Consider the following 23,015-nt stretch of genomic DNA (forward strand, 5'->3'; position numbering starts at 1 on the left):
TAACATTTTTGACCCCATAGTCCCAGTTAGTGCGCACACTGCAGAAATTCTCATCATCATCTGAGGAATCTGTGTCTTGTGGCTCAATGTTATGCATTTTCTGTTTTTTCTTTCTTCAAAGTGTTGAGAGGCACCCCCCTGTCAGTCTTTCTCTTCCAGGACCTAGGCATACTGAAATTCAAAGTAAACATAAAAATACCATGAAATTTTTGCTTGGGGTAGGTTGTAACATTTTTTCACATGTTGTTACAACTAACCCAGAACTAGCTTACCTTACAGCTAACAACTAAAACATTAGCACTAACAACTTGCATGAACGATATCTACACAGACACATAATTAACATGATTTAAGTTTGATGAGTTTATCTACAAAGCAGGCAATGCTATCACAAAAATAAATTAGATAAAAAAAAAAAAGGTTTTCCTTTCTAAAATCAGCTGACTGCTACAGGGTGCTACTTCCTTACATGTGGAACAAGGACTAAATTGAGCATGTGCAGAGTCAATCAGGTGATTTATAACTTGTTCCTGATTGGAGAAATTGAAAGTGACCATCCCTGGTCTCCCCTACACTCAGTAATAAATAATAAAGTAGAATTATCACCTTTCTGACAATGTCAACAAAAACTGAAAATGTATAAACTTCATAAAAGTAAAATTCATGACAGAGCTGTTGTATTGGATTCAAGATTCAAGATTTTGTTTATTGTCATTTTCTTTTGTATTTGCATACATAAAAAAACAAAATGCTGTTCCTCCCAGCCCACAGCAGTACAACTACAACAGAAAGGATAAAGATATAGTGTGTATATAAAAATTCCTTTAAAAAAATGATAAAAAACATATAATTCACAAGAAAAAAACAAACAAAAAAAAGAACAAGTAGTTAGCAGCACAGAGCATTAAAGTGCATTTAGAGAGAAAAGTAAATGTCTCGGTTGGATGTAGCTCTTGCATGTCAGTGAGTGACCAGCACTGATGGGGGAGTTATATGCTGTCTAGAGAATGAAGATGAGGCAGGATTATTGTTGGAACTGCCGGTTTGTATGGGTTAACAGGTAGTCTAACTTGCATTGCCTCCACGTCCTGTCGCACTGCTTTCGATGTTTCCTCTCCAGCGCAGCTCCAGGCAAGGCCGTGGTCTCCTTTGGGTCCACTGAGTGTAGCAGACCAGGCATCCTCAGCTAATTTAGCTCCCAGACAGTATTTCTTGCAGCAAAAGTCTTTGTTACAAATGTCTGCACAGGTGTTCCTAATAAAGTGCTCACTGAGTGTATATCATTTGTGCTGTTACATAGGCAGATCAAAACAAGTCCAAACTGACATCAGACTTTTTGATAAACAAATGGGAAAACTGTCAAATTGGGGGTAGATTAAAAACAAATAAATTAGATTTATGTATGTAAAATTTGTCTAACAATATATTAATCATATCTTTTGGGAGGGAGGAATTACAACCAATGTAAACCACAATGTATATGAATGTACACATTCCTTGGCAGTATACTGTAACCTATAACTAGAGATGAACCGATACAGATTATTTTAATAAATAACAATCCAGTAAATTTACAATACCTATGTATTTATTTGTTACTTTTTGTTTTACAAAGTTAGGAAAGAATGTTTAAGTCAAACCTGGTTTTGCCTTACACATGAAAAAATGATCCCAGTCTCTTCCAAACAGTGAAGCATACAGCTTATAAATTAAACCCTGGTATCGGATCCAAAGCTCATTTATCGGTATCAGGACTGAAAAAGTCGGATCGGTGCATCCCTATAAACTCTGGATATTTCTCCAAATCTTGACAAAACCTCAAACTTCACAATTATAGAAAAGTAAAAAGTACAGCTGTTATAAGTGTTAGTAAATCTTTCAGTCATACTGTTACAGTGTTATGTGTATAAATATGTATATATTATTTATGAAGGCTTTTCCATGTAATACTGCCATTATTCAAACGCAAAATGCCCTGAGCTAACATTAAGGCATCATTTAAATTTAATTCAGATTTGAAAATAAAATTTACACTTTGCATTCAATTTTGTTTACATTTGTCAATTTGTGTTCTCACCTCTTTGTTGTTTTTGAGGAAAAGATGAAACACAAACTCCAAATTCATTCCCATTAGAATATTAAAGAGGAGATAACATGCACATTTCCAGGTGTATATTTACATTCTGGGGCTCTACTGGAATATCTTTGCATGATTTACAGTTAAAATCTCCTTATTTATCTTCTACTGGTCCTTTATGCAGCCTCTCAGTTCAGCCTCTGTCTGAAACAGGCTGTTTTAGCTCCTGTCTCTTTAAGACCCGCCTCCTGATGAGCCCACTCTGTTCTGATTGGTCACCTTCTCCAGAGGCTATGTAAACAAACAATAGTAGCAGGACAACACATGGAAACACCTTAGCAACCAAGGCTACAGGACGGACGGCCATTTGTGGGCATGTGCGAACAATCTGATGTCATCACGAGGAGGAAGTAGATTGGATTTAGAGCAGGTTGAAGCCCTGACTTTTGACTTGCAGGGAGCCTTTTACATACGTTCACCTCAAGTTTTCACCCTGTTTAACATCTGACATCAGATCAATATAAAAATAGCAGAAAATCACAAAAAAGCATGTTATATCCCTTTTAAATGCCACTTAAGAACAAATGTTTGTATAAGTGCTTCTTGCATGAGGCCCTTCGTTTCTCAAATGTACCTTGCTCTTTATATGATGGAAATCACCATGATGTCGACCCTGACAAGCAATTATTGCCCTGTGATGTCATGCTTCACTTCGCTTTCCCAACCTGTTCTCAAAACCTGTTCGCCAAAGCACCACTGAAAGAAAAGCAGAAGAATATTTTGAAGCTTTTTGCATCCTGGGTTTTTGTTGACAGCAGTGCCTCCTACTCCGTTATGTTGTACAGCTGCTGGTAGTCAGGTGGTTGGTTGGTGAACATCACTGGCACTGACAGCGTGTTCGACCTGTTGGCGGTGTTGAATATCTGGTAGATCACCAGTGAAGACAGAACTAAGCCCAGCAGCTACAGAGGAACAGACTGAGTTAATTTAGAGAAACACACTGACATTTTTTCTTGTCAACATCATATCATCACACCATGATGGAAGAAGTACTCAGATCCTTTACTGAAGTAAAAGTACCAATAAGGCAATGTAAAAACACTCAATTACAAGTAAAAGTCCTGCATGAAAAATCCTCCTACAGTAAAAGTATTATGAGCTTGATGTAGTTAAAGTATTGCAGTAAAAGTACATAAGTATTATGAGCTTGATGTAGTTAAAGTATTGCAGTAAAAGTACATAAGTATTATGAGCTTGATGTAGTTAAAGTATTGCAGTAAAAGTACATAAGTATTATGAGCTTGATGTAGTTAAAGTATTGCAGTAAAAGTACATAAGTATTATGAGCTTGATGTAGTTAAAGTATTGCAGTAAAAGTACATAAGTATTATGAGCTTGATGTAGTTAAAGTATTGCAGTAAAAGTACATAAGTATTATGAGCTTGATGTAGTTAAAGTATTGCAGTAAAAGTAGTGGTTTGGTCCCTCTGACTGATATATTATTATATATGACATCATTAGATTATTAATAGTGAAGCATCAGTGTTAGAGCAGCATGTTACTGTTGTAGCTGCTGGAGGTGGAGCTAGTTTACACTACTTTATATACAGTTAGCTAGTTTAGTCCAGTGGTTCCCAACCTAGGGGTCGGGCTCCTCTAAAGGGTCAGCAGATAAATCTGAGGGGTGGTGAGATGATTAATGGGAGAGGAAAGAAGAAAAAACAAAGTTCTGATACACAAATCTGTTTTCAGTTTTTGGACTTTTTCTCTAATCTTTGATTTTTGCTGAAATATTGGATCATTTGAACATTTATTGAAATGAAAGCATGTGAGAAGTTTAGAGGGAAAAATCACTATTTGGTGGAGCTGTTAACAACTCATAAATCGATCAGACAGCTGCAGCTGATTCAGACGCTGCTCCTCGAGTCCTCACTAAGTCCAAGAAAGTGGATCATATCACTCCAGTTCTCAGATCTTTACACTGGCCTTCTGTCTGTCAAAGAATTGACTTTAAGATAGTGCTGTTGGTTCATAAAGCACTGAATGGTTTTAGGGTCAAAATACATCTCTGATGTTATGAACCATCCAGACCTCTCAGGTCGTCTGGATCAGGTCTGCTTTCTGTCCACAGAGTCAAAACTAAACATGGAGAAGCAGCTCTCAGTTTTTATGCTCCACATATCTGGAACAAACTCCCAGAAAACTGCAGATCTGCTGCGACTCTCAGTTCTTTTAAATCGCAGCTGAAGACTTTTCTGTTTGCCTTTTATTAAACCACATTAAGGGTTAATATTTTAAACTGCACTGTTGCACTTTTATTCTCTTGTTTTATCTGTCTTATTCCCTTTTAGCTTTTAGCTTTTTTATTTCCTAATTTAACACTTTTTAATTGTTTTTATTTGTCTTTTTACTTGTGTTGCTTTTATATTCTGTTTTAATGCCTTTTATGCTCTATGTAAAGCACTTTGAATTGCCTTGTTGTTGAAATGTGCTATACAAATAAACCTGCCTTGCCTTGAAAAGTAACTAAAGCTGTTAAATAAATGTAGCGGAGTAGAAAGTACAATATTTCCCCCTGAAATGTAGTGGAGTGGAAGTATAAAGCAGCTCAAAATTGTACACAAGTACAGTACTTAAGTAAATGTACTTGTCTGTACTAAGTTATTTTCCACCTGCTTTTACTGCTGCAGGTCTGAATGTCAGTATGTCCACCTGAGTGTACGCAGTGTCAGCTCTGATCATGTGGTACGTCACATTAATCACAGCGGGAGAAAACAGTGTGTTTTGAGGTGAGAGGAGAACATAAACTGTAAAGTAAAGAGAGTAATAGAGGTGTTCTTTGTCAACATGAGGAAAAAGAGAACAAGGACATAAATCCAACGGTCACATCGGCTGTTTCTTCCTGTTTTATGCAAATAGTCGACAAAGATGATTACACAGTTTCTGACAAGAGAACTGAAGCCCTCACCCGCAAGATTTATGCTTTGTTGATCTATCGCCCAGTTGGCTACAGAAGGTTTGATTATTGATACAGGAGGTGGAATAAGACTTTCAGTTATTTATCAACTAAAGGAAGGAATCTCTGTCTGTGTGTCTGTTCGTCCTTCTTGTATCTCTTGAACCGTCCATCCGATTGACTCCACACTTGGCGGGGGTATTGCTGGGGAACAAAAGGGACTGCTGTGTTGAATTTGGTGTAATTTGGACATGTGGCATGATTGATATTAATAAACTTGAACTCTGAATAAACAAGCGATCAGCTGCTCTGCTCTGTCACCGGTCAGACCTGTACAACCGTGCCATGAGAGAGACGAGGGGACGACATCTCTCTTCGTTTGTTAAAAGTTCGGCTTTGTTGTGGGTTCCCTGAATCATTTTTTAAAAAAAGACAAGAGAAAGAGAAGAGAGAGCGACAGAGAGAAAGGCTGGAAAGTTTTCTCTAAGAGAGAGAAAGTCTGTGAATGACAGAAAACGTTATTTTCTGATTGTTTCACGGTTCTGAAGCACAAATAAACAACCATCAAGCACTTAGCAGGTGATTTATTGTGGAGGAAGATACTCTATTGGTGCAATTTGGATACGCAATGCATTTAATATTAATAAGCTTTGAACAAACAAGTGAACAGTGAGCCGCTCAGCTCTGCAGCGGCGGCCGTTTGATATAAACGCCGTGATTGAAGGTAATTTGTTGGGTTTGTGATGTCACTATTCTTCAGCCAGAACATAGTCTCAGTTTGGTGTTCTGTGTTCGTAGCGACTCACGCTGACACAGTTTTATAGCAGTTAGTTTAACTCACATGCTAACATCCAACATTTCATTCAAACATTTACAGCCATCTTTTATTCTCCCTCTAAATGTTCTTGTTGCTGCATCATCTGTAGATTCTCTTTACCTCATGGATGCTTTCCAAGCTAGCAGCATACAAGCTAACTGAGCTGCTAACAAGCTGCTAATAAAACCCTCTGAGTCATTTTTTACTGTTGGGCTAACTGTCATATATTTTACTCTTCTTCCTTTTAATCTGTCTACTATATTAACTACTTACAAACACCTTTATTCTCACTCTTCTTTTATTGTATCTCATCTTTTTCTGATTTATATTATTGGATTTGTTCAACGCTGTTTTCACATTTTTCCCCTATTATAAACTCCAAAGGCGAACTGCTGCTTTATTGGAAGTGTGTTGCGTAACTACACGCTGAGTGAAGACAGGAGAACAGTTAGAAGAAAGAAAGTGGCAGATAGTTGCTTCCCTCATGCACTTGGGTTGCAGGAAATCACAGGCTTCCTCTGTGGTGACCGGTCAGATCATAAATAGTCCAAAAGTTCCAGTTGCAAAAACTTTATAACCGAAAAGGTGGGTCAACAGGGTGTATAATACAGGTGTGTCTGCACGTCCTTAAACAACCATTAAACCCGGTCATCATAACAGGTTAAATGATTAACAAGTATTCACATATGAACACATTAACTGGTGGAAACTACTAGTTTATATACGTTTGTCTTTGAGGCAAATAAACAAATTATTTTAGTTTCTATGATTTTACATTTATTCCCAGAGCATTAACACTGCTTGTTAATTAATCAAATTAATTGATAGTGCATCAAGCAGCTCTCTGTGTTCGGGTCTATCCGGGTAGGTTTTCCATAGATCCATTTCAGACTGGGTCCAATTTTTTCGGACCTGTGAAGCTCTACTTTAATGTAGTATCCATTATTTTATTTCTAATTAAATGTCAGAGCCTGAAGAACAAAAAAATGTCCAATTACTTACTGGACTGTATTTTAAGCCCAAAAATAACATCTGGTAGGTTTAAAGTCATTAATTAAACCTCCCATAACAAATATTGCAGAGACTGAAATGTTCACTAGTGCTGCTTGTTGATGGTGTTATTCTAGTGCAGCAGACATCTTCTCAGTCTCTTTGTTGGGATATGAAAAATGACTAAAAGATGCTTTAAATGACTTTGACAGTAATATTTTTAGTTACAAAGACCAAATTATAGTCAACTCACCGCCAGTACGAACAGAGTGGCATCGACGCCCAGCGTGACATCAGTGTTTGTTGTAACAGAGTCCATGATGAGCGGGAAGCAGGTCTGGTGACAAGAAGACGAGAAACATTTGTTAGTTTGATTTAGGAACTGTTGACTGTTGAAGAATCTCTGTCATGTCAGATCCCTTTTTAGGTGACGAGTTTATCATCTTACCATCAATAAATCATCAGTAAACTGTGTTTTTTATTATGATCCATCAGGTCAACGAGGTCTGGTGGATCTCTCTAAAACCGCAGAACTTTTACATGTAAACGAACGTCCATTACATTCAAGCCAAACGAGTTCACACAACGCTGATTAAGCCAATCACCACCAGATAAATCTCTCTGTATTTCACAGTATACAGAGTTTTTAAATCTCATGTCGGGCTCCTGTGCTGGCCGTTAATCGTGTGGCTCTTCCAGACTTTCCAAATGTTATCAGACTGAATGGATCAAATTCAAATCATTGTGCAGGGGTTGTATGACGCTCAAAACAATGAATCCATCCTTTTACAGCCACAACAGTAGGTTACAGCCAGTGGTGGGCTGGTGGACCTTCAAAACCTCTCAGTGTGTCTGTCATTCGGGGTGTGATGAGAGCTGGATGTTTGTGTCAGGGCCCCCCTTTACTCTCACTGCCAGAAGGGGGAGACAAAAGTCCTGCAGTCCAGTTTAAAGTGATGTTCACCAGCTGGTCTACAGTTAACTGTGTCTGTTTGCTGTTTGGCCACTTTAACAGCAGTAAAGTTGCAGCAGGACAGATAAACAATGAGCTAAAACTCACTATAAAGCTCCTTAAAGCCGAGAGGAGCTGATAGGTTCATCACTACTGGCCGACACATTACACACTGACAGATCATACAGTATTAGTATGAAAAATACTGATTATAGCCGCTTTACGGAACAAAACAGGCAGTTTAAAAATGGTCGTGCTTGTGAGAGAAATTACGAATCACCGACTGAAATGAGGGTCAATAAGATTTCAATCTTGTGAAATGATCAGCTGTCATTTCAAAGCCTGTGGTTATAAACTACCTTTAGTAAACCGGTTTAAAGACTCTGCCTGAGTAATTCAAGTTTATAAGAAGTAGTAGAAAAATACATTTAAAATGTCTAAATAAAATGCACAAATAAAAACATATTTAACCTTAATAAATTACAGGTTACACAAAGACTTTATGAACATCTGAGCAGAGACGAGCTCAGCGGCGTCTGCCTCACACAGAACTACTCTCCGGAGACTGAAAACATGACGCTGTTATTAGTTTCTGAACAAACTAACGTGACCAAACTCTTCATGATGGAGGAACATGTGACCCAGCGCAGCGGTGTGACTCACTGACGTGTTTTTAATAGTTTTTGAACAACAACGGAGGAATCGGATATATCAGGCTTTGGATACAAACACAATACTTGTTAGTAGATCAGTTCATCGTCAGTTTGGATCCAAACATGAGATTCATTGACAAGAAGAAAAAATACAGAAAATAGGACATATCCTATAGTTTTCTTAGTGATTTAAAATAAAATCTCTTTCAGCCTTTTCAAAGCTGAAAATGTTAAAAGGTAATCTTCAAATATTACTTGTTGAACGTATCTATTATCATACTATGGTCACATAAATATTCTAATTATTCATCTTGCATTAAAAAAAACCAAGTTGATGTAACCATATTGAAAACTGTGAATTACTTCACTACTAATTACCCGTTTACTCTTTTAATCAATTCTACTTGATTATAGGAACAGAATACAGACCGGTTACAGACATCCACACCTTTCTATTTATTTACTTTTTACTTTTGATTTGATTTTTTTCTTTTTATTTATTCAGTATCATTTTTAAACCTTTTTCTTTAAATCCATTGTTTTATTTTTATCTGTCTGACTTAAAATCTCTCTGTGTATTGTATATTTGTATTGCGTGACATATACTGTTTATTACAAATGTATATTTTGTATGGATTCTCATGTATAGAGTTGTTTCAACAGGAATTAATTTCTGTTGCCAGCCGTCTATATACTGTTTCCCAAACATTTTGATGACATCACAGGTGTGAAATATCACAAACATGACAATTAAAACGAAAGATTTTCAGTTTTTTAATGCTGCTTTAGTTCCACTGACCTGTGTGAAGACAGACTTCTTCTGCCAGAAAAGATTCAACAGGAAGTTCTGGAAAGAGACAAAAATCAGCTTTTAACACCAATCAATAGTAATATAATGTGTATGTGTGTGTTAATGCTCACTCTGTAGCTGATTGTCTGACACTTTCCCTCCATCTGCTCCTCCTGGTTGCACAGACAGGAGTCGGGGATGTTCTGCCCCCAGTCCTCATGGCTGAACAGACCGCAGCAGTGCAGCTAAACACAAGAGAAGAAGTGTTAGCGCTCCCTGCAGGCTGCAGCGTTCATCACACCACAATAAACAAAACACTGATGGTTCATCTCTTCTCAGAGCCTTAAAGGACGAGCTCACAACTTTTCACCTCTGTCTTAAACCAGCAGTCAGGTGTCCATATGAACAGTGGAAGAGGTTTTCCTCGCTGTAATCATTCCTCCTGTTCATACTGGATATTAAAAGATCCTTCAAATGTGCTTTCAATGGAAGTGATGGAGGCCAAAATCCACAGTGTGTCCACACAGTCATTTAAAAGTCTCTGTGAAGCTTCTATTCAGCTTCATCAGTCTGAGTTAGTCATATCAAGTGGATATCTGACACATTTACAGTCTTTTTAGCATCAAATTCTCTCTTTGTGTTTCCTCGGACAGTGTTTCCCTGTTGAGCTGCAGGTGGAAGTATAGTAACAAAAAGAGGAACTTTGGCACTAAAAAGACTGTAACGTTGAAAGATATCTACTTGATTTGACTCATTTGGACGCTGAAGCTTCATATTAGCTTCAGATAAACTTTTAAATACATTTTTGCACAGAAGGAGGACTGTGGATTTTCTAATGGTCAGTATGAACAGGAGGAATGATTACAGCAAGAAAAACAGGTTTCACTGCTCATTTGGGCTCCTGACTGTTGGTTTAAGACACTCTTGAAACATTATAAACAAGTCCTTTCACGCACAAACATGAGATTCTCATCTTCCTCTGAGGAAGAAGACAGATAACCATATTTGGGGAAACGCTGAAGAATTCCTTTAATGTGTTTATCTTACTGATGTCTGCAGTGCTTCAACCTGGACCTTGATGTTGTCTGAAGCCTGATCCAGTGGTAGAAGTGAGCGCCACCTGTCCTCCATCACACTCTTCGGCTAGAAACACACACACAAATTAAACAGATTAAGTTTTTATTGGTTTTGTACAAGAAAGGGTTAAACCTTGATGTCATTTCAGAGTTATGGGAGTAAATAGGAAATAAAAAGAGTAAAATAAATGAGAACAAGTAGCACATACTTATCAGTGAGAAGTTCCGTCCACGATACAATAGGAAAAAAAACATTTTGGAGATGCTTGAGATCTAAACAGGCACCTCTTCAGTCTTATAGATAAAGCAACTAATCGATTAATCGATAACGACCATAGTTGTTAGTTGACATGCTAATTAAAAGTACAGTAGATTGTGGTGAAACAGCTCCAGGAACACCTCAGAAAACAAAAAATATTTTTTATAATGAACATTTTGCTGTCAAATGTTTATGTTTATGAATATGTGTCTTTTGAAACGTCGCTTGTTGTGTTAATTTTGACAACAACTTGGTGCTGTCCTATACAGCACACATTCTGTTACCTCAGGGGGAAAGTTAGATTATAAACCTTAAAAACACAATATATGTTTTGTTGTTTTGTTTTTTGTGGAGGGAATTCTAGCTTTTATTTTGATAGTGGAAGTAGAAATATAAGCAGGAAGTGTGGGGGAGAGAGGGACGTATGACGAGCGACGAAGCTTCATTTCATTTCGTGAAATATGTTTTTAGTGTTAATACATCTGTTCAATAACACAATTTTTTCTTTCACTACATCAATCAGTGTTTGCAATGCATGATGGGACGCTTCTTGGACGATACTGGGAGGAAGAAACTGACAGCAAAGCTCGTGTTTGGCTGAATGAATGAAAACACTGTTGATTTTAAATATAAACATAACAGTTCAATCTATCAACAGAATTTGATTTAAAACTGACTCAACGTGTGTAAAGAGTGTACGCTGAGTGCAGGAGGTTTATCTGTGGTGGCTTTTTGAAGTCACAGTTTGCCTTCACACATGACGAAGTATGTTGATTTATTGTATACTAACTGCAAAAAACACTATTATATGTACATTAATATGTAGGATGTACTGTGTACAATTAGTTAGTTTGGAATTGGGACACAGTGTTTGATTTTAATGATTCTCTGTGGTCAAAGTGATGAAAAAGCTGCAACGATTAGTCGATTAATCGATTAGTTGCCAGCTATCAAATTAATCGCCAACTATTTTGATAATCAATTAATCGTTTTGAGTCACTTTTGAAGAAAAAATGTCCAAATTCTCTGGTTCCACCTTCTTAAATGTGAATATTTTCTGGTTTCTTTAGTCCTTAATGACAGTAAACTGAACATCGTCTGTTAGTCGGGACAAAACAAGACGTTTTAGGACGTATCTTGAGCTTTGGGAAACAGTGATCGACACTTTTTTTAAACCATTTTCTGACATTTTATAGACCAAACGACTAATCAATTAAGTGAGGAAATAATCATCAGATTAATCGATAATGGAAAGCTTCACACTTCAGCAAGCACTGAAAACAGATTTCAACCGAGCAACTGATTGTATCAACGCCAGTAATGGAGGAAAATAAAGATCTGCCTGAAACTAAAGCACCATCTGGTCCTGATAACTGGGCCCTGATGGTGGAGGAATGTGATGTGGAGATGGAAGCTCTGGCAAAGAGGAGCGAGGAGATGAGAGATGGAGTTCGAGAGGTGGAGGATGTCCAAGAGGAGCTCCAGTCCCAGGCCAATCTTAAAAAGAGCCTGCAGATGACTTACTGCCATCTTGGCCAGGAAAATGAAATGCAGATGATGGTGGAGCATAACAGCGGTGTCAGCAGGCGCAGACTGCGTGAGATGGAGAAGAACCTGCAGCAGGAGCAGCGACTGCCAGGTTCAGAGGCTCAGGGAGGACATCAAAAGTATGATTGTGAACTCTAGAGCGCCTCCAGCTGAGCTCCCTGAGGAGTCAAATAATGCTGAGAAACACAAAGAAGAGCACATGACAGAGCTGCAAAGATCTGAGGAACAGCTGCAGGCAGACAACCTCAGGAAAGAGCTGGAGGATGTCAGAGTGCAGATGATAGAGACTCACCAGGGACCTAAAGCTGGTGGAGAAGCTAAAGGCTGAAAACAAATCCCTGAAGCAGGAGGTGTAGGAGAGAAAGAAGCTCCTCCAGGAAGAGAAGGCAACGGCTGAGCTGGCCTCCAAACTGGACGCTCAGTCAGGTGCTGGAGAAACAGGTAGAGGAGCTTAAGGAGGAGCTAAATCTCAAAAAGTTACAGCCAGTCGAAGAGGCCCGTGACCACGAAGAGACCATTAAAGTCCGTGAAGTGAAGTTCTCTGTGGCGGTGATTCGAGAAGTCTCTCACCCTGCTGCAAAAACAAGAAGAAGAAGAAAAAGGAGTCATGAACAAATGTTTTTTTTCAAGCGTCAAGGTCAAGATGAAGATGAGCAGGTCAGATAGGCCCATCATCACAGTCTGTCTCCTCCAGGAAGCTGACTGAGGCAGTGGTAAAGACTCCTCTGGGGGCCGTGCACCAGGAACCTCTGGCCCCCGAGGTTAATGGTACATCAAGTAAGAAATGAGAAGATGGCTTGAAGAAGAAGAGTCTTGCTTTTGTTGTTTTCCCTCCAAACATACACACATATATTTATTACTATTTCTATTCTATTTAAGCTCTTTTTAACGCACAAATTGAAGGAACTGACAGGATTGTACCTCATGATTACATGTGACAAATAAACTTGATTGATTGATTGAATAAAGTGTTTAAAGATATACATTTTTTCTGTAGAGTTTTATTTCTATGGAGTTAAGTACCACAGATTTCTGTTTTGTTTTATTTTGTTGAGTCCTTCTTCTGGCTCTAAATATCAAAAACTGGAATGTGATGGGAAAACTCAGTCATGTACACCTTTACCTCTGTTCCAAATAAATTTTGCAGAACATTTAACTATAATATCGCCTCTTTCAGCAACCACTAAAAATGACAGCGAGGAAGTGAAGGAGAAAAAATGTCAATGCTCAGACGGCGATGACAAAGGCAACTGGGAGGAACGTCTCAACCAGAGCTGTCTTTAGTCACTAGACTTTTGTTTTGGGGGGGTTTACTGTACCTTTGGATGGATGACGGCAGCAGAGACTCCAGCTCGGAGCACCAGCAGACCTCCAATGACCATACACATCTGATACTGCAGAGGAACACGGAAGATAAAGCTCTACACCAATATTAATGTTGTTTTTAATAATATATTTTATCTTCAATAAAAGTAATAAGTAAATAAAAACAATTGAATGCAGGACAGAAACTTCTCCAGTGTGCAGTAAAAAAGTAAAAAACAACCTGTAGCAGAGTGAAAGTAACAACATACACAACGTATTTACTCCACTACAGAGAAACGGCTCTTAGAAAATGTGAAGCTTATCCTGAACAGAATTACTGCTGTTACTACTAGCTTCCCAGAGACGGTGATGGGAAGCTGTGAATAGAGTGACAGCTGCATGTTACTGCTTACTGTAGTTGTTGTTGGTGATCAGCACGGCACCTTTAGTTTAACGCTGTATTATAAAACACAAAAACAACAACCTGGCCTCGAGTACGAACGTTACAATGGATGCAAACATGAGTTTTGTAATAAACTTATGATTTATCTTTGCATAGGTTGAAGTAATATGATGCACAAACATCTGTATTTAAACATTTTTATTAAGGTTCGCTATGGCCATCCCCGTCAAAATGTCACTGGTTGTAGTGAGAATTCTTGATGCTGTATTTTGAACTAGTGGGATTTCTTGAATCCTACAATGTGAAAAGCCTCAGATCAGGATGTTACAGTCCGTTTCCAGCTTCTCCAAAGTGAAGATATTCTGCTTTTCTCTGTTTTATATCATTGTAAATTGAATAGTTGCGACTATTTTAAGATGTAATCTTGGACTTGGAACTTGAAATGGGTGTTTTTCACTATTTTCTGACATTGTATAGACCAGTGGTAGGCAAGCAGTGGCCCGTGTTCTGAATCTGGCCCTCAAGCAAATATATTTGGGCCCCTGATGAAAGCAAAAGTTTCTACTTTTATAGTTTATATCACAACCGCTGTGCTGTTTGAACAGTGCATACTGCTGAAATGACATCTAATAAACCACCAGAAATGACATTTTAATGTGTGAATTCTAACATTGTTTTAATTTCACAACTTCAGCCTGTTGGACCAGAACAGATTTGTCCTTCACAAAGATCGAACAGAAACGGTGTGTTGATGTCATTTTTTTTTTTCAAAGGCAACAACAACAGAACTTTCAATCAACCATAAATGAAACTGGAAGCTGTTTATCATGTGTTGATAACCAATAAAATACATCTCTAGTCTCCAAGAGCAACACAGAACACATATTCACATATAAGCACCTTATGATGATTAAAATAAGCTGTTAGGCCTCACTCACTAACTGGAAAAACATGCCATCAGATACAATCCTAAACAGTGTCATAATATTATAATAATATCATAAAAAAACATATGAGCATGTGTCTCCATGGTTCTAGTTAACGGCCCTCCATCGAAAATACCTGAAAAATCTGTCCGATGGTTAAAACTAATTGCTGACCCTTAATTATCATATAAATGAATAATAAAAAGGTCTAGTTAGTTGCATCCCTATTACCTGATCAGTGTCTCTACTCACCACAGTCAGAGCCACCAGGTTCTCCTTATGGCCTCCATAGGCTCCCAGGATGGCGATCACCATGGTGACGGAGCCGATGACGTACAGGACGATGTGGGTAGTTGTGTGACCGTCACACTGGATGAGAGAGTCGATTGGTTGGTTAGCGCCGTGTGTGTGTGTGTCTGGTGTTAGCGGGTGTGTCTGCCTTACATCATCTCCTCCACGTAAGCCATTAAAGGACGGAGATAGCAGAACGAGGGTGACGATGATGATGACGGCGCCCACGATCTGAAACAGGGGAGGACAGGATGAGTTTGACTCCAAATCTGAGGAAGTTTCCTGTTTAGGTGGATTTTTTTTTTAATTTTAGATTGTCTTTTCGGTTCAAATCTTCTTCAAAGTTTAAATTTTACTGCACACAAGATCTCGGAAAGTCATTTTTTAGAGCACTATGCTTTTAACATCCAGCTTCTACTAGTGCACTCAAAAGAATAATTTCCATACATGCCCTCATACGTGGAAATTATTCTTTAATTCTTTACTTTAGATCCTTTACTTCAGTAAAAACACCAATACAGCAATAATAATAAAAAAAATACTCCATTACAAGTAAAAGTCCTGCATGAAAATCCACTACAGTAAAACATAAGTACATAAGTATTATGAGCTTGATGTAGTTAAAGTATTGCAGTAAAAGTACATAAGTATTATGAGCTTGATGTAGTTAAAGTATTGCAGTAAAAGTAGTGGTTTGGTCCCTCTGACTGATATATTATTATATATGACATCATTAGATTATTACTAGTGAAGCATCAGTGTTAGAGCAGCATGTTACTGTTGTAGCTGCTGGAGGTGGAGCTAGTTTACACTACTTTATATACAGTTAGCTAGTTTAGTCCAGTGGTTCCCAACCTAGGGGTCGGGGCCCCTCTAAAGGGTCAGCAGATAAATCTGAGGGGTGGTGAGATGATTAATGGGAGAGGAAAGAAGAAAAAACAAAGTTCTGATACACAAATCTGTTTTCAGTTTTTTGGACTTTTTCTCTAATCTTTGATTTCTGCTGAAATATTGGATCATTTGAACATTTATTGAAATGAAAGCATGTGAGAAGTTTAGAGGGAAAAATCACTATTTGGTGGAGCTGTTAACAACTCATAGACATGTGAAATGTGACCCCGACTACACACTGCTTTTTGTAAGACGTCAAAAGACAAAAAGGTTGGAAACCACTGGTTTCATCTTTAACAATGTGTTGTATTTTAAAAGCTTGTTATATTATCCATTGTGTCAAATCTTCATCTGAAAAGTAACTAAAGCTGTCAAATAAATGTAGTGGAGTAGAAAGTACAATATTTCCCTCTGAAATGTAGAAAGTAGCATCACATGGAAATACTCAATGTTCATACTCAAAATTGTACTTAGTACGTACAGTATTTGTAAATGTACTTAGTTACTTTCTTCTTTAAGAAAAAAAGATCTTTATTGAATTTTACATTACAAAATTACAAATACATTACATCAAGCAATAAAGTGCATAAAGACCAGTAATCTTGTATTAAGTGCTGTCAGTTTATAAGTCCAGTATGTTCCAGAGGAGGTGCTGAGATTTATCAGATTTATCCGTAGTCCTCCTCTGTTTAATTATGGTGTCACTGGTGATTACAGTCTGTTGTCTTATCATAGCACATTTTGTTTTCCACAATTTTAAACATACAAAACCTGTAATTACATGTATCAGTTCTGTATGTTTGGATGTCAGTTTATCATCAATAATACGATACATAACAGATTTATAACATAAATCAATATTTACACCAACAGCTTTCAGTTTATCTCAGACTTCCTGTGTCTCATCATCATTGCAGAAGATCATTGGACGTTTTTTAGTGGTAACATAACAACATACATAACATATCAGCTCCTTCATTATAAGTTAACTATTTATGATGAATTAATCCCTCATATTTAAAATCTCTTATTTCCTTTTAATCATTTTACTGGGTAAACCAGCCCGGTCTATTTGTAAATGTTGGTATTGTGTTGTAAAATCTCCATATCATAATTTATAATGAGGGCCATGTCTCACCCTGCCTCTTCTTTTTTCCCCACTTTGACAGATCATCAACACAGAGATCATTTCTGATGAAGGCAGCAGAAATATTTTTAACAAAGGAAATTTTTAATCTGTCACCAAACCTCCATATTCTTTGCTTTTATACATTTTTCCCGCAGTTTCTTTCACTACATCTGCTGGTACGGCTGTTTAGATCGAGAATTTTCGTTTCTTTTTTGACTTCAGTATTAATGTTACACCATCAGCTCCGATCCAAACTCCTTCTGTTTTGCTTTGATTTAGTTTTACTCCAGAAATATTTTCATATAAAATTAAATGATTGGTTGAAACATCCATCTCTGACTGTTTTTTATATTGACAGTGATGTCTCACCATCTGAATAAAGCCTTCAGGAAAACCGTTTGCCTTCATCACAGCCCAGATAATCTCTGGAAATATGGTCGATCAATAATATAAAAACCTTTTATATCATCAGGTTTGTGTAAAATTTCTCTTAAAATACTGAGATTATCCTACATCACCCGACCTTTAATTGCACAGGTTTGTTCTTTATCTGTAATTTAATCTAATATATCATTAAGTCTGTTCATAATTATCTTGGCAAATATTTTATAATCAGTATTCATAATAGTAAGATGTCTATAATTATCTATATTAGATTCATTTATATAGTAAACACAAAACTCCTTCATAAAACGATTCCCCCATACAGCCGCTGTGCAGACCTTCATTATACATGGAAGTGAGCAGGTTTATGATTTCATCAATAAATAACTGATAAAACACAGTAGGCAGGCCGTCCGGACGGGACTTTTCCCAACATTTAACTGTCTTTTCATTTTTTTCACAGAAGACAACATCACCATCTTTGTTTTTATGAATTTAATGAACTTGCTTTGGAGTTTTTTTGTTGTAATCAAGATTTAATAACCTGAACAAGATTTCCTCTTTTATCTATTTCTGACTGTTTATATATATTATATAATAATTCGTAATTAGTTATTTAGTTAGTTACTTTCCACTACTGTCAACAACAAACAGATTCAAGTCCAGTGAAATGCAAACTCACAACTGCACTTCATCTATTTCACCAGCAGATGTTACTCATGTTCTCTGGCTGCACATTTTTCATGTGTCATCATCACTTTTCTCATCCTCCTTATGAGCACTTTGTTTTGGTATCAATAATATACTGAAAATGGAAATTAGAGCCTTTTTCTTTTTCCTTTTATGCTCAGTTACTCACCACGAAGATGATGTTCAGGCTGGTGAAGAGAAGCTTGATCAAGTCTTTGACCTGAATCATCCTGCTTGCTGCTGCTGCTGGATGTTAGTGTGAGTCGTCTGTTGCTTGTGGGAGGGAGTGAAAGTGAATTAAGGAGTCAGGGAGAGCCAGAGGATGGGCGGGACTTCCTATAAATAATTGAAGCTTCAGGAAGGATTCACTCTCTTAATGTTTAAAACCAATCGCTAGAACAAAAAGGTTGGCATTGAACGTTTCTGCAAACCACAGAAACGTTGAATATATACGTTTCAACACGTGAAATACGTATCATATCATTATTTATACAAACGTAGCATATTAACCTGTCTACCCGTTGAATAATGATGTTTTATGGTGTGACAACGCTGTGGTTAAGGTCTAGTTAGGTTTGGGTTAAAATAAAAATTAAAAATAAAATAAAAACGGCCGATGTCTCACTAAAAACACCCGGTTTTCTCGCTAGAAAAACGGCTGCAAATGTCCTGACGTCTCGCTAAAAACACCTGCTTTTGTCGGTTGAAACGGGAAGCGGACATTGGTTTCGGGGTGGTCTCGAACCGTGTTCTCTGCTGATTTCCAACTTGTTGCTAAGAAACTTACTAATCACCTATCACATAGTACAACTGTCCACAGCACACGTCTCACCTTTGGTCCGTATAGTTGTCACCTCTTAAAACAAATGTGACCCTTCAACCAGTCAACCAAATACCATAACTGACTGATAACCTCAAAAACTGACTGAATATATGGCACTGTTTTGCACAATAGTGCATTTTTATTGCTGTTTATATTTTTATCTCAGTTTTTTCTATAATTTCACTGCCATCATCTTGTATAATGTGAACATGACAAATAAAACCTTAACATACCTCACCAAAGAACTAAAAAAAAACTAAAAGAAACTTTTAGGCCTAAAGAGATAAAATTATCCGGTAATTCACAACAAAAAAGATGAAACATTAGAAAAATTTGAGTGTGATTGATGGTCTTCAACTTGGAAACATACATGTAAAAGAATATTCTTGATTTAAGGTTCACTTACTAGCTTTTTCTGCAGCTTTTGGCTGTATCCCACAGCCTTCTTCAGTTTGCACGTTATCCTGGCTTCAGAAACGTGGATGAGCCCTTTTCTCAGTTTTGAGAAACCCAAATATGCTTCCTGAAGTACTCTGGCATGTTAACACCTGATCCAAGTTTACTTTACTTACTTTACTCAACTAGTATTTCATAAAAACAAAAATACATGATGATAAATGGATGTAACAACGGTTTACATGCTGAAATTGAAGTCCAGTGCTTCACATAATGTAGAGGATAAAGTCTAAATTGTACTGTTGCTCTTGTTTTACCTTACTGGTAGTCAGATGAAGCGGACAAAGCCAGTAGATATAAAATATACTGTATACTGTAGCAGGTAAAAACCAAAACTATGAGCTAGAAGAGGTGCTACGCTTCTCTGGATTAATCACTGCTGTAAGACACATTTTAGACTCCTTTTACACAGTGTCATTCATTACTCATATAAAAGTGTTGATTAGTTAAATGTGTTACTATTCGTATATTATCTTATGTTAACCTGCATTCACATCTATAGGCAGAATGGGAAAACCTCCAGGACTTTAAACAGGCTAAAATGGTTGTTAACTAGCCACATAAATGGCGTTTTAGCCTAAATGTTCTATTTACTTAATAGCAGTTCACATTAAAATGAAACAAGATATATAATAGATAATATATAAAATGCTCTTCAGAGAAAGAAATACAAATACAGTACAAACACAGGGCATGACCTCTGTGACCTCAGTGCAGCTAAAAGGCCTGAATTAATAAGAAAATGTTTTAAATCACATTTAAATATCAAATGAAATGTAATTAATCAGATTTCCTTCAGGCAGGAACTGATCCCATCATGCTGCAGACACACTGAAGCTAAGTTATGTCTTTGTACATCAGAACAAAGACATGTTGCTTTATTGTAATCTTTATAAAGAGGATTGTTTACTGTTAAATTGTGTTTTCAATCCTGTTCACGTTCAATCTAACATTTAGTGGAGACTTTTTATGTATTTTAAAGGCCTGTGTAGCTACGGGTATTGCAAGTTTAGGTTATAAATACTGGTATGTGGTGTTAATTCATGCTATATTACCCTTATACAAATAAACATTCAATGTAAAAAAAAATTATTTATAGTATCATTGATTAATCCCATGAACAATTAATTAATCTTTCATTGGCTGTGAGATGTCCTCTCCAGACAAAATTTATTTATTCTAATCTACTTGTTACTTAAGATAATGTGATATATTGCTATAACAAGAAAGCCTGACTGTAAAATGACGGCAACAGGCTGCCATAGTGTTTCTGCTCAAGCTGAAGCTTAAATCACAACTTCCTGTATTACAGATGTCAACACGTTATTTTATTGCAATCTTCAATCTGAGGATTATTATAAAAGTGTGTTTTCAGTCCCGTTCATGTTCAATCTAACATTTAGTGGAGTCTGGAAGTCTTTCCCAGCGGATCCATCAGAGAGAGTCTGTGTAACCGCCCTGAGTCACCGACAGTAACCGTGTGTTTACCTCCACCGAAAACCCGTCTGATTAAAAACTAATAAATCACGTCACTGCACTGGTTTCAGGTGTATTGTGTCCTCAGATGTGTCTGCTTACTGGGACACCACTGTCACATTTAATACAAACCACTTTGAGACGTTTTAGGAGACGATTTGTAAAGAAAACTCGCTGCGCGCCGTACAAAGTGACGGTGTATCAGCGAGGTTTGAAGCCTCCCAGAATTAAATGAATGAGTCCTGGACGCCAAAAACGAGCTCAGTCTGAAGGGAGGAACGTTTCCTCACTGCTGCGATAATAAACGTGTTTTAAAACGTTGGTTTTCTACGTGTTTTAACCCCAAAATGTGGAGGAGAAAACACAAGTGTCGTCTGATTTGAGGCGGCAGGCAGAGCGGTTCTGTGTGTTGCTTCTCCACGGTTCTCATGTGCTTTATAAGTCCCGCCTCGTGCACTCTTTGCGAACACAGTTCGCGAGACAAACAGCAGACTACACTTACAGAAATGGCAGAAGAAGCTCCAGCAGCGGCCCCGGCTAAAGCCGCACCAAAAGCCCCGAAGAAGAAGAGCACTCCCCGGCCCAAGAAGGACGGACCCAGCCTCAGTAAGCTGATCATCGGTGCTGTGGCGGAGTCTAAGGAGCGGAAAGGGTTGTCGGTGGCGGCGCTCAAAAAGCTTCTGGCGGCCAAAGGCGTCGATGTCGTAAAGGCTAACAAACGCATTAACACTACAGTCACTAAGCTGGTGACTAAAGGCACTCTGACCCAGACTAAAGGGACAGGGGCGTCCGGCTCCTTCAAGCTCGCCAAGGAGACCAAACCCACCAAGCCGGCTAAGAAAGTAGCGAAGAAGAAAGTCGCAGTTAAAGCCAAGAAGCCCGCAGCGGCAAAGAAACCTGCAGCTGCCAAGAAACCCGCAGCGGCAAAGAAGACTGCAGCGAAGAAGCCCGCAGCTAAGAAATCCCCCAAGAAGGCACCGGCCAAGAAAGCTGCTGCTGCCAAAAAGGTCACGAAGAAGACTCCTAAAAAGACCCCCGCCAAGAAGGTCAAGGCAGTGAAGAAGACTCCTGTCAAGAAAGCTCCGGCAAAGAAGAGTGCAGCAGCCAAGAAGTCCAAGAAGTGAAGCAGCTGTTGTTCATTCAGCACTCAAAGCACCAAAAGGCTCTTTTAAGAGCCACCACATCTGCTAAAGTGCATCTCCTGCTCATACATCATACTGTTCATATAATAACTACCACTTAGAATCTAGTAAATGATCATTTAACGATAGAATTTATCAGTAATATAACGTACATCCTACAAGCCTTGTTTACTTTTGATACTTTGTGCATTTAACTGCCACTTTCTGATTTTTGTTTTTGTGATACATTTGCAGGAATTTACAAATGTTTTCTTCCGTGAAGATCTGCAGATCTTAGCCTGTATACTAGAATATAATAGTAATGATGTTTTTTTTTAAAGTGTTTAACATTGTCTGCACATTTATAGACAAAACACACCAAAGCACATATAAATAATCAATACATCTCTACATGAAAGCGTTAAAACGAACACAATGATGCCAACAGACCATGAGTGCTAAAAGATGAGAACCAGCATTAACTATATCACATATTAATACATTTTAATTCTCACTGTCCACCTGTGCTATACAGCTGCTTATCTTTAGGGTGAAAAGTGCAGAGAACAGAAAATATTGGACACAAATGAGGATATTGTTTGTCTTTTGACACCAGACGCTGCATTAGTGCCACCAACTGATACAGAGGCTCTTTTAAGACCCACCACAGCTTCTAATAAACTGCATATTCTACTAAATCAATATCAGTCACTCAGGTGGCTTTAATACTTACATTTATCTTATATATTTTAATAAAACAGTAGGAGAAATGAAGGGATATAGAATTAATGTACCGGTATTAAATAATGTAAAGTAACACAAGAGAACAGTAAGTTTCTAACATGTTTCATTCAGATAAAATGAAAAATCATAAATATAAACTTAATTTCTTTCTTTTCTTTCAGAGCTGTAATGTGTCCAGACTCTGACTTGATAAATTTACAATATTTATAATGACTTAAAATTATTTGTGTGATAGTATTTATATAGAAATAAGGATAT

At 37.6% G+C, this 23,015-nt stretch overlaps 2 protein-coding genes across 6 annotated transcripts; one reads left to right on the forward strand and one right to left on the reverse strand.

Moving 5' to 3' along the window:
• Positions 1–2,555: 2,555 nt before the first annotated feature.
• Positions 2,556–21,471, reverse strand: LOC121891090 (tetraspanin-8-like). 5 transcript variants are annotated; one of them, XM_042403824.1, is made up of 9 exons: positions 21,395–21,471; positions 18,307–18,410; positions 15,005–15,274; positions 13,438–13,512; positions 10,283–10,378; positions 9,367–9,480; positions 9,245–9,292; positions 7,094–7,177; positions 2,556–3,039 (listed from the first exon to the last, which is right to left on the reverse strand). In XM_042403824.1, exons 2-9 carry the CDS (start codon positions 18,364–18,366, stop codon positions 2,902–2,904), a joined length of 885 nt encoding a protein of 294 aa, XP_042259758.1. In that variant the 5' UTR covers positions 18,367–18,410; positions 21,395–21,471; the 3' UTR covers positions 2,556–2,901. The 5 variants fall into 5 exon arrangements, with proteins under 5 accessions (XP_042259758.1, XP_042259760.1, XP_042259759.1 ...); XM_042403826.1 differs by lacking the exon at positions 21,395–21,471 and adding an exon at positions 19,367–19,438; XM_042403825.1 differs by lacking the exon at positions 21,395–21,471 and adding an exon at positions 19,194–19,205.
• On the forward strand, positions 21,321–22,637 carry LOC121891092 (histone H1-like). The gene has a single exon (XM_042403828.1). It carries the CDS (start codon positions 21,321–21,323, stop codon positions 22,014–22,016), a length of 696 nt encoding a protein of 231 aa, XP_042259762.1. The 3' UTR covers positions 22,017–22,637.
• The last annotated feature ends 378 nt before the right edge of the window (positions 22,638–23,015 follow it).

The sequence above is a fragment of the Thunnus maccoyii genome, chromosome 23, assembly GCF_910596095.1.
Source record: "Thunnus maccoyii chromosome 23, fThuMac1.1, whole genome shotgun sequence".
NCBI classification, from domain to species: domain Eukaryota; kingdom Metazoa; phylum Chordata; class Actinopteri; order Scombriformes; family Scombridae; genus Thunnus; species Thunnus maccoyii.

Coding starts and splice junctions, on each gene's coding strand:
- LOC121891090 (XM_042403824.1), bottom strand. CDS start 18,366: ATGATTCAGGTCAAAGACTTGATCAAGCTTCTCTTCACCAGCCTGAAC. Junction 7,178..9,244: donor AGAAGTCTGTCTTCACACAG/GTCAGTGGAACT, acceptor TCTTGTCACCAG/ACCTGCTTCCCGCTCATCAT. Junction 3,040..7,093: donor CCACTCTGTTCGTACTGGCG/GTGAGTTGACTA, acceptor GTTCCTCTGTAG/CTGCTGGGCTTAGTTCTGTC.
- LOC121891092 (XM_042403828.1), top strand. CDS start 21,321: ATGTGCTTTATAAGTCCCGCCTCGTGCACTCTTTGCGAACACAGTTCG.